The sequence below is a fragment of the Manis javanica genome, chromosome 4 (genome assembly GCF_040802235.1).
Source record: "Manis javanica isolate MJ-LG chromosome 4, MJ_LKY, whole genome shotgun sequence".
Lineage (NCBI taxonomy): Eukaryota > Metazoa > Chordata > Mammalia > Pholidota > Manidae > Manis > Manis javanica.
This window is the reverse complement of record NC_133159.1, coordinates 182,040,873-182,058,286: the sequence shown is the minus strand read 5'-3', so window position 1 is coordinate 182,058,286 and position 17,414 is coordinate 182,040,873. Positions and strand designations below refer to the sequence as shown.

Sequence of the window (17,414 nt, the reverse complement as noted above, 5' to 3'; positions counted from 1 at the left end):
GGCTCCCCATCTGGGATCTGGGGAACTTGGGCCCCTTCGCCACTGATATCCCCGGACCTCAGGGCAGCCAGCTGTCCCCACCGGCCCAGCTCTCCCTCAGCACGGACAGGGGACAGATAGTCCACAGTCCCATCAGGCAGATTCAGAGGCCATTTGACCTGTTAAGGAAATGGAGGCCAGGAGAGGGGACGACAGGGTTTGGGGAAAGGGGTGGGTCCGGGGCTGGGAGGGGGACAGGGCACAGAGCCCCTCTAGGCAGTTCTGGAAGACGGAGCTGCAGGAGCCGGGAGGGCTTCTGAGGTCACACGGTGGTGGAGACGCTGGGTAGGACCTCTGCCCCTCACACAGACATGCATGGCCCACTCCCACTCACTCCCAGAGGCCCTGCTGGGCCCTGAGGTCTCAGAAGGGACAGGGGGACAGCAGGGAGCCCTAGAAAGCTCTTTGGTGCAGCTCCTGCCCCTACTGAAGGCTGGCCCAGCCCCGAGGGACAAGTGGCCGCCAGGGTGAGTATGGCTCCAGCAAAGAGGCTGGCCAGGCCCCTGCCAGTGCTGGCTCCTGTGCCCACTGCTGCCCAAGGCCTCGAGTTGCCCAGGCTGGGGAGCACAGCCATCCCAGCCCCCACCGCTCCCCGGCTGAGCCCCCAGGAACAGAATCCCTTTTCATTGGCCCTGTGGGTGGTCCCAGCCCAATGGCTGGGGGTGGGGTGAGAGGGGGGGCTGGGCTCGCTGACAATTGGATCAGCTATGCTGCACCCCCACCTCCACCCCATTCTGACCCGCCCAGGGCATGCTGGCTGGACACTGGCTCACCCCTGTCTCAGGCCAGCTCTACCACCCACCAAGCCCAAGCCCTCGAGGGGACTGTGTGCCTCTGGCAGGCCCCCTCACTTGGGCGAGCCTGGGGGCCCAGGAGGCCTGGGGGCTGGAGAGACAGGCTCTGCCCACCCCACCCCCCCGGCCAGATGTTCTGGGGTGGCCCCTCCAGCCCTGGGGTGCCTCCCCTGGACCCCAGCTGCCCCACCAAGGAAGCAGGAAGCCCTGGCTCTGCTCTGACGGCTGCCCCCTGATGGTGGGCTGGGTCCACCCACGGAAAGGTGGGAGTGGAGGGGCCACCTGGGCCCATCCCCCAACGTGGGCTGCACTTGCCAGCCTGTCCTGGCCGCTTTGCCCGTAAGACCTTAAGATAAGAGCCCCTTCAGGGGCCTGGCCCTGGCCAGCCCCAAACCAGCTTTGCTGGCACCTGTCTCTCTGCCCACCTGGGGAGGTGGCAGAAGGAAGTACCACAGGGGGAGAGCCAGGCTTCTGAGCAGCCCTCCCAGGCAGCCCACCATGCCTGCTGACCCCCACTCTCCGGCCGTGTCGCGTGCCCCCGCCTGCCTCCCCCTTCCCTCTGTACACATAAGGCAGAGAAACGGGCCCCGGCACGCAGGGAGCCAGCTGGCACCCAGTCAAACTAGCAGCCAGGCACACTGCCAGGGCAGCCAGCCAACGAATGCTGCCACTCGCTCCAGCCCCGCCCGCCGGCCTTTCCGCTCCACACTCACAGCGAGGCTGCCGGCACCACGTGGCCTGTCGGGGAGCAAGGCTGCAGCGGGCAGACAGGCAGAGGGCGGAGGGCGGGGGAACCCCCGCGGGAAGGGAATCCCGGGGCGGGTCATCTTAACTGAAGGCAGAGAAGGGGAGTTGGCCAGGGGGTCAACTGAGGCACCGGCCTGGAGGGTGCATGTGGTATATGGTCCCCAGGACTGACCCAGGCTAGCTGCTCAGGTGGGGCACGCTCCCCCCGACTCATCTGCAGCCCAGGTGGGCCCTGCTCCTCACCCACCTTCTGTTCTGGAGCCTGGGTGGGTGGCTCAGAGGCCACGGCTCACTTCCCCTTGCCCAGCACCCCAACACACAAGCCCTCTCACCCCAGACTGTGGGCACATGCAGACTGAGAAGGTGCTGGCAGTGTTTCAGACTTGGGTGGGCAGACAGATGACTACCAGTCCTCAGGAGCCTTAATGCTCAGTACCGAACCCTCTTCCTGCTGGGGTTCCCCCTGCCTTGAAGGAACTGCCCCCTCCAGGATGCAGGACAGTGGGGGGGCAGGCAGGGGCCAGCACTGGCCAGGATACCACACCCACATGGACTCCCCTGGGGCTGCAGCCGAGGGCCGTGGGGTGCCCCGAAGGCTGGAAGTGACCCCGTGGAGGCGGCCGCTGGCTCAGGGGAAGTGAGCGCTGAGGCCGTTGAGGGCACTGTCTGCCTCCCAGCAGCCCCAGGGGGCAGGACGGGGGCACCTTCTCCCAGGGCCCCAGGGCAGGTGGTGCTGCCCACAAACCGTCCTGCTCCCCGCTGAGGTCCCCACCGGTGGGGTGGAGGGGAAGAGGGATATTTGCCCCCTGATGCAGAGCACCGCCACCCCCAAGCCTGGCTGGGGGCCACTGCTGTGAGGAGGGGGACCCAGCCAGCCAGCCTGTTGGGCCCCTGCACCTGTGTGGGGGCTGGGGCAGGGCAGCAGCCGTTATTTCAGTTGAGGTGGCCCCATGCTTGCTCCCTGACACTCCTGCCTGAGCCAGGAGATTGCCGGCAGACACACAAGGGTAAAAGGTGGGGCTGGCCGTGTGGGGAGCGCGTGGGCCCGAAGGCCAGCCCCTCCGCACTGGGTCTCCCTTCCAGGCGGTGCAGGCAAGGCTGGGTCAGCGACCCTGCTCTGCCCACCTGGCGCTCAGGGCTGGTCCAGCCTCCTCTCCACTGGGAAGAAAGCTGCTTCTTATCACCTGCCCAACACGTGCGCTCCGCACGGGGCTTAAAGCCCAGATTGTTTCAACAGCCGCCCCTCAGTTGTCACCTGTCCTGTTTGGAAAACAGCCCCTTTCTTGGTGCACAAAGAGAGGCTTTTCTTGCTCTCCAGCAGCACAAGACAGTAGGCCCCCTACCTGGAGCGCGGCCGTGGCAGGCACAGCGCGTGGGGCCGCGTGCTCCGCACATGCAATGTGCACCGCTCAGCAGCCAGGGAGTCATGGCAGTGCCAGTGCCAGGAGCAGGGGGACCTCTGTGACCACTGCCAACTGCAATTACTTCTCCTCGTGCCAGCCACCGCCGGGCTTCACCCTTCCCACCCTGCTGGAGTTGGGGCAACCAGATACCAGCAGCCATGGGCTGGGGACATTAGGGCCGAGGCTGCCACCCATGCCACAGTGCCAAGGGGCTGAGCAGACAGCAGGGTGCTGGGTGGGGGGTGCCTGTGCTGAGTAAGCCAAGAGGAGCCCCAGATGCCTCGAAGGGCCTCCAGGGGCCCTCCTGCCAGTCATGCCGCCCGTGTGCCCAGGCAGAGGTCAGAGGCCTGGGAAGGACACTCCTCCAGGCCAGGCCCCGAAGGTGGCAGCCTGAGTATGTTAACAGTTCCCTCCTCTCTGCCCCTCTCTCCCAGCTGGCACATCTGGAGTCCATGCGTCCCCAAGTCTGGGGAGGTGGGCGCAGCCCTGCCCAGCCAGCCCAGCTGTGTTCCACATTTCCTCGCTCCCTGGAGCCCTCCCAGCTCCACCCCCTCTCTCCTTCTCTGCCCATCTGTGGTGCACATCTGGCCAGGACCACTGCCTGGAGGGACCTGCCCCCCATTTCCAACCAATTACCACCTCCGCCGTGAGGTCCTCCTTGGTAGGGAGGCAGCCCCTCCCAAGAGCACTTGGCAGGGCCTGCCAGCCAGCTTGTGCCCACCGAGGGGGCCCTTTGCCTTGCCATGCCCGGGCACCTGGTCAGTCACCGCGGCTGCAGCGCTCTGCTGGGAGCCCGGCCTGACTTACCTTCGTGGGGGGGGGAGAACCAGATCTGAGAGGCGGCAGGGTGGGAGCCACGGTAGGCCTGCTCCGAGGAGGAGGGTGCGGTGCCACCAGGGTGCGCAGAGGCTGCCGAGCCCAGGCTGCCAGTGAGGAAGCCACCCATGAAGGAGGGGGCCGGAGCATTCCCCATCAGACGGCTGCTGGCTGTGGGCACAGGGGGCGAGAGTAAGTCTGGGCCGGAGGTCCTGCCACGGAGCCCTTTGCCAGCGGACCCTCGGGCCCCAAGTTTCAGGGGCTTTTGTTGGCAAATATCGGAGAAGCCAGCGCTGGGAGAAGCTGCCCACTTGGACCCCTGATCTTCACAGTTGGGGCCCAGAGGCCCTGATGCCTATTACTGCAAAACCCACAAGAATGGCACTTCTGAAGCTACCATGTCACCCACCACCACCTGACCCCCACCCCCCACCAACCAGGTGCCAGGTGCTGTGCCAACACACACAGGGCCTGTGAGGAAGAAACCGCCCTGCAGGCAGGCCTGCTCCCTGGAGAAGAGCCCCTGGCACTCCCAGGCCGAGGTGGTGGGCAGCAACAAGGCCTCCTAGCTGTACCCACACCTCCCCGAAAGGCTCAGGTCAGCAGAGCCTCACCAGAGGCCCTGCCCCAGCCCTGCGGGACCAGCAGTCTCAGCCCACCTCCTAGGTGGCACTGTGGGGATGGCGTCTCCCCAAACGGATATTCCACTTTTTCCCCAGATCTAACTAAAATAGCCTTGTCAGACTGGGGTGTCCATCCCAGATGAGCAGGAAGGGAAACTGAGGCAAAGGCAGAGAGAGGGCTGGGAGGAGCCCAGGGTGGAAGGGTGTGGCATTTCCGACCCCCTGGGGGTTCTCGGGTCCGAGCCCGCGCTGGGCTGGCATGGAGACGCAGCCAGCCACTTACCCCCAGGACACCGGCATTTCCCAGCAGCTGGCCTCCACACCCTGTCCACCAGTCCCCCTGCACCTTCAGCCACTCTGTCCCCTCTCTGCTCAAGGCCAAGGCCAAACAAGCCTCCCTGGGTCTCCATGGCGATGGGTGGCTTGCACAGGAAGGACACAGGTGCACAGAAGCTCAGGGCAGAGCAGCCCCCATGCCTGGTGGGCAGTCTGGGCTGTGCTACCTGGCTCCCACCTGGCAGGGTGCCCTGGCACCTCTGTTCTATGGGCAGTGAGCCTGGCTTAGGTCTATCCCAAGGGATGCAGGCTTGCTGTCCATTGGGCTGAGCGTAGGGGCCTGGCAGGGATTGCAGGGGCTCTGGGGGCCCCCAGAGGCTGCAGGCACGGCCCCAGGTGAGTCAGGGCAGCTGTTTCCCTGACCAGGGGGCAGGGGGAATTTGTGAATTTTTGATGCCTCATCCAGCCTGGCTTGGCCCTGGGAGCTTCCCAGACAAGGGGTGACTCAGCAGAGAGGCAGCAAGGCCTGGGGCTGCGGGGGAGTGGGAGGGGGTGCCCCGGCCAGGACCCTGGCAGCTCCCCGCCCCTTTGCTCCTGTGCATGAATGGGACATCTGGATGAGAGGGGCCTCTCCTGGACACGGGCCCAGAGGAAGGGTCTGAGAGAGGAGAGCCGGCTGGGGCCCAGGGTGTGACAGGTGTGCGCTGACTTCTGTGGTGGGTGTCAGGCTGCAGAGAGATCCTAAGAGGACCCAGGGGCAGGGGGCAAAGATGCCCAGGAGCCAGGGACTTCCCAGACCTCAGGGCTGGGACGGCCATGGGCCATGGCCAGACCACAGGCACATCCAGCCAGGGGAGGAGTCTCTGGGCGGGAAGGGAAGTGCTGGCCTCCCGGGGCAGCTGGCGGAGGGTGGGAGGCCCTTGCGAGACCCCAGGGACTCCAGGCGGCCATGCCTGTGGGATGACCGGAGGCCTCTTCCTGCCTCGCCCAGGCCCGCCCCCGCCCCCTCCCAGGGAGGTCCCTCCCCCGCCTGCTCCTCCCGGGACGGTGGGAAGCAGCCCAGGCCAAGAGCTGGGTCTGGAGAAAGGATTTCCTCAGGGGCTCAGCCTGAGAACCCCGCACCTGGGGCGCTCCCACAGCCTAGGGGGCGGGAGGCGGGGCGGGCCTGCCCAGGGTGGGAGGGAAGGCAGCTCTAGGCAGGGGCCTGATGGGCAGATCCCGGGAAAGGGCAGAGGCAGCCCCCTCCCTGGGTCCCCATGCCCCTGCAGGGGCAGCCAGCCACCGCTGAAGACCCACTATGCATGCCCCCAAGGCCACGAGCCTGTGGAAGGCCTGAAGCCTAGCAGGTGTCTCACCCAACCAGACCCCTGCGCTGGAACTGGGGGGAGACAGCACTCCCCCCAGGAGACAGCCTGGCCTCGGGCGAGGACCATGTCCATGGGTACCTTGTTCCGACCCCATCTCAGAAGGGGCTCCTGCTGCACGGGGCCTGGGGGAGGCACCGCAGCTCAGCTGGTCCCTGCTACCGCTGCACATGGACACACCAGTGACCGGTTGTGTTTCCTGCCCTGGCCGGAGACCCCGAGCTGGGCCTACATCACCCCATGCAGGCCTGTCTTTTGACTTGGGGGCCTCCTGGGGTACTGCCTCACAACTGGTTATTCTGAGTCCACAAGGAGGGGACCCCTGCCTCAGAGTGTGGGAAATGAGGGCCACGGGATGCATCCAGTCAGGCCCCTATCCCTTGGGCCTCAGGCCAAGGCTCCCCTGGCCCAGCTTTGCTCCAAGCCTTCAAGGCACTCCTGCCCACCTGACCTGACCTCCAGCCCTGTGGGCACTGATGGGCCCCTGGCAGGCGGCAGGCGGGCCCCAGGGTCCCATCTCAGGCCAGCAGCCCATCTGTGTTGGGGGTCTTCTCTGTGCCTTCCTGCTTTCACCATTCAAGTTGTAAAGAAAAGCACCTCCTCATGCAAATACAACGTCCTTACATGGCCATCATAAATGCTCCCGAAACAGGGCAGAGGAAGGAAGCAGAGGTCATCCTCCCCCTGGGCCACCACGTGAGCCCATGCAGGTACCCAGGGGCCTCTGCCTCGTACCACCCTGGCTCTCACGCTCCCTGGCCAGCAGGTGGGCCCTGAGGCCATGGGCGCTGGGCAGGTGCACAGCCAATGCCGACAGGGCCCCCAGCCTGGGTCCTGCTCAGTGGGGCTCCATGATCCTTGCTTGGAAGGGGTCAAACTCTTCCCAACCATCCTGGACTAGAAGTTTGGAGGCACCAACCAAAGGTCCTGCAGGCCCAGCCAGGTAGACACTTTGGGATGGGTTGGCGGGGGGCTACTGGCCCCAGAGTGCCCCCCACCGCCGGCTCCCGACTGGGGACAGAGTGTCCTCACTCCGTTGTCACCTCCACCTCTGAGGAGTTTGGCACTGGCATCGTGCCACGCCCCCCCAGCCCCACCCGCCAACCAAGAGCCAGCCCCAGACCGAGCCCGAGCAGAGGCGGCCTGGGCCCTGGCCGGGCCCCCAGCTGCACGGCCAAGTCTGGCCGGGAACTGGCTGGAGGCTCTTTCCCTCTTGGCAAGGTCCCTGCCCACGGGGTGCTGCGGTTACCAGCCTGGGCGGGGACAGTGGGCGCCCCTAGCTCTGGGCCCGGCCCTCCCAGGCTGGGAGCCCCCATCCCGGCACCACCAGTATCGGCCCCTGCACCTCCTCACAGGCTCTCAGCAATCCCCATCACCGCAGTCCCAGGTGTGAGCCGGCCACAGGGCTGACACAGGGACAGGATGTAAGTCTGGGCCCCATGGTCCTAAGTGCCCAGGCGGAGGTCTGAACAAAGCCCGTCTCCCCCAGCGTGCATGGTTAAGGTGGCCACACCTGGGTTCTCCATTGGCTCTTGTCCAAGGGGTACAGCCCGTGTTTACAATTACCTTGGGAAGGGGATTGAATGCCGTGCACAGTGTCAGCAGGGCCACAGAGGAAGGCCATTCTGTCCTGCCCATTGGCCTCCAGCCTGGCCAGACCCAGCCAGCGCCTGCAGTCCCACACAGGACTCCAGCGCCGCCTCAGCTCCACCCAGCACATCCCGCAGGGGCCTGGCCTGGGTGCTGGGCTGGCTGAGAAAACTGCTCTGGAAGCCAGCATGCCTGGGAGGGCCGACTGACACCCCCTGGCAGCCCAGCTCCTTGGGCACAGCCCACTCCCCTGGTGGCCTGTGTGATGTGAGGGCTGAAAGCACCTGGGTGGGGAGACAGGCTGTGCTGAACACTGGCTGCAGCGCTGCCTACCTCTTAGCTGCCCCTCGTACAGGAGACCAGCTGCAGCACCCTAACTTCCTGAGATTTTCAGGTGACCATGGAGCCCAGCCTTTGCCCCCAGGGCCACTATACAGAGTGACTGACACCAAGCAGGTGGCAGCAAGCTGCACTGTCTGTGGCAAAGGGGGCCCTACTTGGCCAAGCCAAGGAAAACAGGGCCTTCCCCTGCCAACCGCTTGCCAGGCCAGCCCCACAGATCTGATGGGCAGCAAGGCTGGTAGAGCGCCCATTGCACACCCAGAGCTCGAGGGGCCAGCACACTAGAGGCTGGGGCTGGGGACCTGGCTGCAGGTGCCCACCAAGGCCGTCCACTCCACTGTCCCTCCCTGCCAGGCTGCCCTGGGTGTGGATCCAAGCTAGGGACAGAGGGAGCACAGGGAAGGAGGGACGGATGGGTGGGGCTGGCAGGGCTGGGCAGAGTGGGCAGGAGCCCAGAGCTGCAGTAGAACACACATTGGTTCTGACCCAAGTGAGCACCCAGACAGACACTCCTTTTCTGGAAACTGCAAAGTGGGTTGTAGAAAAAGACCTCACCGGGCTGGCTGGCAGCAGCTCCTGAGCCCACCCCACCCCAGGCTCTTGGGCTCCTGCATGTTCAGGGGCCCAGCCTCCGGGCTGCTCCGCAGCACTCCCGGGCTCTGCCTCTGGTGGCTGTACCCTCGGCTGGCTCCCACCCTGCCACTCACACCTGCTCAGGGTCCCTTCCCCTAGCACTGTACCTCCCCCGGGCCCTTGCAGAGCCCACCTGGGTGCCTGGGACACCCAGCACCCCCTAGGGACATACTTGGGTTTGCCCCAGGACACCAGTGGTGGCTGAGATACTGGAGCCTGGGAGGCCACAGCACCCTCCCCCACCAAGCCAGGCCCCACAGGGAGCTGAGAGGAGAGAAGGAGGCGGCAGGAAGGATCAACAGCCCACCGCATGGACCTGGCCCACATTCCTCTCATCTCAGGAGGGGAGGGAGGCGGGAGGGAGGAAGAATGTCCACACAGGATGTCCTGAGCAGGCTCAGGTAGAGAGGCCTTGGTCCAGCCTGCTGGGAGGCAGGTGGGTGTCCGTCTGTCTGACAGCGCAGGGAAGGGATTGGGGGTAAGGGGACAGGGATGAGGAGACCAGGCCCTGGTGGGAAGGGCTGCTCCGCCACCACCTCCAAACCCAGAGAGCTGCAGCAGGGGCTGTGCAGCGTTACTGCTCACAGACCCACTCTGGCTGCATGTGCATAGGTTTGCAGGCTCAATTCCAGGAACCACTAGGGAAGGTCCCCCCTGGGCTGGAACCCACCAGTGGCCAGGCATGAGATGGGGTGTGTGTGTGCATGCACGCAGAGGGACTGTGTGGGCATTTGTGGAATGTCTGCACATGCAGGCATGGCTATGGGTGTGCATACAGGCTATAGATGTACATGCACGTCTGGGACATGGGCTCAAGCTTGCACCTGGATGTGGGTGTGCACATGGGCTCTGGGCATGCACAAGGAGGCTGGCTCGGTTCTCCCACAAGTTGGGTGGGCCCTCAAAGATGTTGCTTTCCTGGGTCAGATCTCCAAACTGGTCCCTTCCCTGGCCTAGACCCTGGAGAAGGCTCCCAGCCGGTGGTCCTGTCTGACCCTGCTGGTGGCATGGGAGGGTACCTGGCTGTCTGCTCTGGGTCCCACCCACCTCCTTCTCCCCTGGGGCCTAGGGGCATATCCAGCCTTACTTGTGGTGGAAGGGGAACCCCTAAGAGGTCTGCACCAAACTGCAGCCCCAAGGCCCCTGACCTCCGAGCTCCTGCTGATGGGAGCGGCTGCCTCCCCAGCCCAGCTACTCAGCCCCAGCCACCTGGCCCCGAAAGAGGCCCCTGCGGCTGGGTGGGCTCTGGGGGCAGCGGGCTGGCCATGCAGCCAGGCCTGTCTCTCTACAGGCAGCCAGACTCCTTGGGGGTAGGAAGCAGCACAGCCTGGCACAAAGCCCTCTCTGATCTGGGACCCCCTGCCAGGCAGGCTCTCTGGGGCCCCTGAATCGTCCAGGTCTGGGGCTTCCCCTAAATGCTGGCCTCTCCAGCACCCCTCACAGGCCTCACTGGACACAGAGCCTGCCCTGGGGGACTCTGAGGGCACCCCCCCAGCAGCCCCGCTGCCACCCACAGCTCTGGGAAGGTGGCTGGGCAAGAAGATGAGGCTGAGAGGGGCACGGGGTGTGTGTGGGGAGGACAGAGGGGATGGGAGGCTCGGGCTTGGGAGGTGTACGTGCAGAAACATGAGCATGTCACGTGAGAAGCCCCTCTCAGCCGGCCCAGGAGGAACCCCCGGAAGCCCTGAATGGCCCAAAGGCAGCATCTCAGGCCATAATAGGAAAATTCTGTGGTTGCTGAGCCACCCAGCCCACAAATGTGGAGGCAAGATGACAGGGAATGGGCTGAACCACCAACAGCCCAGAACTAATAAAAGAAAAGGAAAATTGGAGATAAGTCTGGTTCTTATTAAAGGGGTAAATTTAGCCCTTTGGCTGGGGGGGCAAGGCTCCCCACTGAGGTGGCCCTGGGACCCTGGGCTCAGAGTGACTCAGAGCGCCGGGGCCGGGTGGGGCCGAGCAGAGCAGAGCCGCCCCACCTCTCCTGCTCCTCACACCTCCTTGGTCGTCTCTCACTCTCCCCCTGGTGGGCAGCCAGCACCTCCTCCTCCAGGACACTCCTGTGAACTGGCTAGCGGGCAGGGGCCAGCCAGCAACAGCCCGCTGAAGCGCCCCCATCTGGAAGGCACATCTTCCCCCCCACGATCCTGAAAGAAGCCAGCAGCATGGACACGGACCCCAGGCCAGACTCAGGCTCGCACAGGCACGCACACACCCACGCGCCAGCCACGCTGGTCCCCTCAGAGGGAGAGCCCATCTGAGCAGGACTGGAGGTGCCCACCCCGCCCTCTTGCACCCTGTCCCCTGGACCCAGGCCCCCAGCCCCTCGAGCTGACCCTGGGCATGCCCATCTCAGCTGTGGGCAGGGGGAGGAAGAGGCCGGCTTGGACATGGGTGTAGGCCTGCCTACAGGGATCAGCCTGGTCTGGTCACACCCACACAGAATGGACCCTGGGTTCATGCGAAGGCCTGAGGGCAGTGAGTCTGCCCCACTGGCCAGTCCTTCCCCATCTGCCAGGGGGCCCGGTGACAGCATCCTCACAGCCTGGCACTAGACTGGTGTCCAGCAAATGTGACCTTCCTTCTCCTGCCAGCCCCACAAGGGTGACACCCTTGGCTGCTCTGGGCGGAAACTCCAGGGTCAGCACAGAAGGAGAAACTGAGGGCTGGGGGGGTATGCGGGGGGGCGGGCCCTCCACCACCCTGTGCATGCTCCGGGGCGGTCAGAGCCAGCCCACGCACGAAGTTCAGCGAGCCCCTCACGCCACCCCACCACGTGGCGGCCACCACCACTGGGTGCCCCCAGGCTCCGGCCCTACAGCAGAAACCACCTGTATAGCAGTCCCCTCCCCACCCACCCCAGCCCTGCTGGCTGGAGGCCTTTCTCTGGGTGCTCAGAGTGGGACGAAAGCATCACTAAGTCTGGCCTCGTCCCCGACTGGGCTCACAAGTGCCTCTGCACCATCAGTGAACACAGGGTGCTCGCCCTGCTCAGGGGCTGTCAGACACACCGCAGCTGCCCAGGGTGAGGAAGGTGTCACAGGCCTGACCCCCAGCTGACACCCCCATGTCCTGCCCAGTCCAGCCACAAGGCCTTGGTGGGTATGGGGGGGATCTGAAGACCAGTCCCAGTGCCACCTAGCAGGGCCACAGGCAGACCCAGACCCCCTGCAGCCTCAGCCAGGTAGGAGAGACACCACTGTGTGTTACTGGGCTCTGGCAGGGCTGTGCCGGGTGGGCCAGGGGGCAGGGACAGCTAAGCACACCGTGGTCACCACTTCCCGTCACGGGGCCGGTTGCTTTATTGGGCTTGGAGAGCTCCGCCTGGCCACCATGAGGACTCAGGCCAGCTCCTGCTCCCTGGTGCCTGAGGACCTGCACACCCTGGAGTGGGGCTTGCAGGGGCGGCCGAGACCCCACAGCAGCACTGCCTTTCTTGAGAAGCTTCGTGGGTGTCTGCTGCTGGTGCCAACTTTCTGTCCTCATTTCCCAGCCAACTGCCTCGGGTATGGTCCGATCCAGTCACACTGGGACTCACACTCCAGCGCTGCCCTTTTCGGGGCCACACAGCCCTTCCTGACTCTATGTTTCAAGGCACAGTTCACAACCAGCCTGACCCCCTTCACAGTGCAGGTCCCCTTCTCAGAGCTCCCCACTGCCTCGGGACCCTCTACTCAGCACCCGGCTGTGCGTCCACGGGGCTGCGTACACATCCATCCCCTACCACGTGCAGCCTGGTGTCAGGTGTGCGGCCCAGGGTCTAGGAACTCAGTCTCATGGATGAATTGGGGTGGGAGGAAAAAGAGATGCAGGAAAGAAAGGTGGGCGGACTTGGGGTGCTCCAGAGTGCGAGGGCACGGGCAGGGCCGGGCAGCTGCGGGGACAGCAGGACACCTGGGGCTGCCTGATGCCAACTCCCCGCTGGAAGCTGGTCCAGCCTCCTGCCCTGGCAAGGAGCTGGCTCAGGACTGGCTTCCCAGCCCCAAGGGTTTGCCTCCAGAAGGGGAGCCCTCTAAGTGGGGGAGACCAGTGAGAAGGGCAGAGAGCCAGAAAGAAGCCCCGGGCAAATGTGACAGCACAGAAGAGCTTGGGACATGGGAGAGAAAACAAATCATGATGCACTTGTAAAAGGCTGGCAAACGCCGTTTGGGACGTGAGACATGACAGGCAGGGCGGAGAGATGAAGAAAATGCAGGGGTCTAATGAGCACAAAGTGTTTACTTCTCAGCTGGACTGCTTTGCCACAGGGGGTGGGGGTGGTCCGGGCTGCCTGCCAAGCCTGTGCCCCTGCCTGCATGGCCTGGACGTGGCCTGCCAAGCCAGTGGGTGTGACTTGTCCAAGAGACGCCCAGGTGAGACCTAATTCCCAAGGGGTCCCTGGGGGAGAATGGATTTTGGCCTGCTCACCACCCAGATCAAAAGCTTACAATTCATTCCCAGCAGACAGGATGCCAAGAGCTCCAGGACCCTGCCTCTCCCAGCAGAGAACTTGGGGGCTTCTGATGGGTCACCCCTCCAAACCCCATTGCTGTCCTCCCTCGGCCCCTGACTCTCCAGGAAGAGAAGCAGAAGACCTGCCACCAGGGCTGCCCACCAGCCCGTGGCGGGAGGAGCATGCCAAGGGCAGTCCCACCGGGCAGCACAGATACCCCCCTTCCCCCCGGACACTCCTGGGGGCACCCAGGAGGGAGGAGTCCCCTGAAGGGTGCCCCTCATACAGCCTTGGGGGACCTAGGGGCTGCAGGGCGCACGGTGACCCTCTGGCTACCTGGTCCAGCGGTGACCGGTGTTTGCTGCTTTAAGCGACCAAGTTCGGGTTGGTCTATTACACAGCAGTAGCTGACTAATACGTAGAGAGGCGATGGAACCTGGTAGATGATGGGGTTTGCAGCATTTATGGGGGAACCCAGAGCAGAGAAGACACCTTCAGGACAGCACAGGGAGGGCCAGGAGGGGAGTGAGCAACTCAGGGTCAGATACGCCTCTGCAGAAGTCAGAAATCCGCTTGTGTGTGAGGCCCCCCACCCCACCCCAGCTGAAAGACAGCCTCTTGACCACCCCCCAACACACAGACGTGTCCCCTCCTCCACACCCTGGAGCCAGCTTCCCCTTCAAGGCAGACCCAGAGTCACTTCAGTCCGGCACCACTGCACAGACAAGCGGCTGTGGAGGTCCCTGGAGGGGGTCTGCATCCTGTCCCTCCCTTCTTCTTTGCACCCTAAGGATGGCGTACCCATCTCCCACCCAAGGACCCTTGGACTCCATAATTTTAGATTTCTACCAGGTATTTATCATCAGGTCTGCAATAAGTTATGGAGGGTGGGAGAGGCCTTGCACATCCCAACTTTTCTCAGTTTTATCTGCATTTGTACACATTAAGGGCTTTTTAAGAGCCCAAAGATACAATTTAATTTAATTTAGATTTAATTTTAATGTTAATTTAAAATAAATTAAAAGATTATTTTTAGGAAACCCATGGGGATGCAAAAAGTTTCAAAAAGGGGACTGGCTTCCGGCAAACTGCCCATGCCGGCTAGGTGGCCAGGGCACGTGGCAGGCCGACTGGACGGGGAACCTGCCCTGTCGGGCAGACCCAGCACGTCCTAGGCGAGCCGTGGAGTCCAGCTCCTCCCCCTTCATCCTTCCCAGGTCAGGGAGAGTTGTGCCCATGGCCAGGGACAAAGGGGTCGGCCGTCACCTTCCTGCAAGGTGCCACTGAGGCCAGGAGGCAGGTGGGAGCCCCAGTCCTGTCCTCACTGTGTCCACCTCCATGCCTGGGTCCTGAATCCACCAGCTGCCAGCTGCCAGGGCCCTACGGGGAGGGACAGGAAGGAGGCATCTGTGACCGTGCCGCCCTGAGGGCAAAGGGCTCCTGAGCACACAGGTGCAGGGGCACGAGAGGTGTGCTGGGAGCGGGAGAGCAGGTCTGGACAGGTGGGCAGGGGTGACGAGGGCACTATGGGGCATGCCTGGGTGGGACGTGCAGGCTACAGGAAGTGTGCAGGGCAAGGGGGTGTCCAAGAGCCCAGAGACCCCCGAAAGCTCTGTGGACGGTGCGGAGGGCACACCCCGGGGCATGAGGCAGTGTGGAAGGGCCTGATCTGAAATGCCCATAGAGGACACACTCATCTCCAACCCCCAGCAGCCCAGGGACTCCTGCCCACATGCCAGCTGCCCGCAGATGTCTATGGGCAAGGTCAACAGACTGGCCCGGCTCTAGGTCTGCCCCAGGGGGGGCAGCAGAGGGAGGAAAGAGGGAAGGAGAGACAGGGAGGGAGGGCAGCTGCAGACCCGGGCCCCCTGGCCCACTGTGCTCGGTCAGGATCTGGGCATCAGAGGACGGACCCAGCCAGCATGGTGGGTGACCCCTACCCACCCACAGGTAACTGGTCCCCCACCCCGACCTCTTCCCTGGGTCTCCCCCCACCCTACTCGTTCTCACCAAGCCTCCTTCTGAACTGACTGCAGTTCTGGGTTGGAGGTCTGGGTTCTCAGGCCTACCCCCAGGTGTCGGGGAGATGCACTCACAGGTCCAGGCTGTGAGCTGCCCCCAGTCCCACCGGCGTCTCACTCACATGGATAAATAAGACTGACAGGGCCTCTCACAAAGCATACTTCCCAGGAACCCGCCCCAGGGGATCTGCCCCAAGGGACCTGAGGCAGCCCTTGGTGCACCTACACCAGCGCCACCCCAGGAGAGGCTCCCTGGAGCTCCCCCACCCAGACAGTCCCACCCCTGCAGTCTCCAGAGACCCCTAGCACCCCAGCGGGTCAGGGGCTCCCTGCACTGCACGGTGGGGCTCCAGGACCTGCAGCCACGCCCACTCTACCCCAATCCTGTCAGACCCCATGGGAAGCCCAGACAGTGTCCCCCCACCCCGCAACACATCTCTGGCCCCCAGAAGCCAAAGCCCACACAGGCAGAGGATAAGAGGACAGCAGGGTGTGGCTGGACCCCAGTGCCCAGACGGGAGCTGAGGCCCTCTTTCCTAATCCCATAGTCAGACCAAGGCCTCAAGATTGCAGGACCTGCAGACAGACAGCAAGGAGAGGGGCTCGGGGCACCATGCCTGCATGTGCTTCCCTGCCTGTCCCCAGGGAAGCAGCCCCTCTGGAGAGGCCCAGGGGCCAGTCATACGCCCCAGGCCTCTGGGCACTTCCTGCGGTGTGTGTGTACAGGTGTGTTTGTCCAGCCAGTTCCTGTGGGCTTCTAAGGGGCAGCACAGGGGCCACCAACTGCCAGAAAGCTGGGGCAGGGCCGGTGCTGTCAGGTACCCCTCCCACACTGGTGCTCAAGCCGAGAACTGGGAGTAAACACCAAGGCCCAAGGCCGGAGGAAGGCAAGGTGGCGCAGAAGGGCCTGACCTGGTGACACATGTGGCTTGTTGCTTGCCGGCAGGCCCTGCCTGGCTGGATGGAGATGCCACAGAGGGAGAGGGGTGAGGCCCCCAGCCCCTGCCTTCTCCCTGCTCCCTGCTCTCTGCTGTTCCCTCGTTTTCCTTCTGCTGGCCAGCCCCCAAGCCCCTACCTCCACTGCCCACACAGCCACCATTGAGGGGAGCACCCCCAGGCAACCCTCCTCCCCTGCCAGTGTCCTATGACCCAGATGGAGCTTCTGGCTTCTGCCCCCAATCGTAGGTGCCCCACTGCACACAGAGCCTCACACTGACGGTCAGAAGGCCACCGGCTGGGGCCAGGCAAGACAGAGTAGAAGTGGCCTTGCCAGGTCCCTCCTTCACTGCAGGGGGTTGGGGGGGAGGGGGCTGTGTTGTCTCTCCGCAGGGACAGTCCCCTCCTGGGCCTTGTTCTGTCCCTGCTGGCGCCCTCCCTCCAGCACAGAAACACACATTTGCACCCACAGGCCAGCCCACACCCACACGGCTGACACCGGGCCAGACTGCTCAGTGAGCCCCTCCTGGCTGCACCCCTGCCACCCAGCCACCCCTTGCCACCGGGTGAGGCACTAGCAGGGAGCAGACAGCTTACTCGGCCCGTCTGTTCAGCTCTGACACCTTTTACAAGGGGGCACATGCAGCCTGGGGGCCTCTGCAGATGACAGGAGGTGCTCGGAAAGGCATGGAGGGAGGCCACGCAGGCTGGGCCTACGCAGAGGGAGCCGCTGGCGTGAAGGGCCCAGTCCTGGTCAGGAGCAGGGGCGGCGCACCTTGGTTTTAGCTGGAGTGTCCTCACCTCTCTCTCTCTAACTTGGAGCCCCAGAACCTGCTGCTTCTTTCCTGTCCTTCATGCTGGGGGCAGCTTCAGGAGGCAACCAGGTAGGGCTGCCCACACGTACACAGACGGGAGGCCAACGACAGCCAGGCCCAGCTCAGGGGGTGCAAGGGGACAGAGGACACAGGCATCCCACACTCAGCGCCCTGACATCCTACAAGGAAGGAAGCACTGGCCAGGCGGCTGGACAGGGCCGCAGAGCAGGAGGGACAGAAGACAAGCTGGAGGCCCAAGAAGGGGCCTGCTGGTCAGGAAGGGGGTACAGCAGATCCAGGGCACGCTGGGGGGCAAGCGGAGCCGCCCTCCACCAGGCTGCAGGGCAGAACCGGGCCACTCAGAGGCTCTGAAAGTATGTGGCCAGGACCCTCTGCGGATCTGAACCTGGGGGGGCCGGCACTGCAGCTGTAGAAGCTGCCCAGGTGGAGAGCTGGCTTGGGGACCCCAGGACGGGCAGGGGAGCAGAGGTGTTTGGGGCAGCTGGGGGCTGGGGTGGGGGGCACAGGTGGCCAGAGCGTGGGGTCAGGGGGCTGGGTGCTGAGTATCTGGAATAGTGGAGTG

General features: G+C 64.1%; 1 protein-coding gene across 10 annotated transcripts in view; it reads right to left on the bottom strand.

Moving 5' to 3' along the window:
- The window catches only part of BAHCC1 (BAH domain and coiled-coil containing 1), a 61,011-nt gene that overhangs the window by 31,520 nt on the left and 12,077 nt on the right, over positions 1-17,414 (bottom strand). For all 10 annotated transcript variants that reach the window (XR_012130955.1, XR_012130956.1, XM_073236096.1 and 7 more), the window contains exon 3: positions 3,791-3,970. Coding sequence is in view for 8 of the 10 variants with exons in the window: in XM_073236096.1 (XP_073092197.1) it covers positions 3,791-3,970 (180 nt within the window). In the remaining 2 variants the exon portion in view is untranslated. The remainder of the gene's footprint in view (positions 1-3,790; positions 3,971-17,414) is intronic.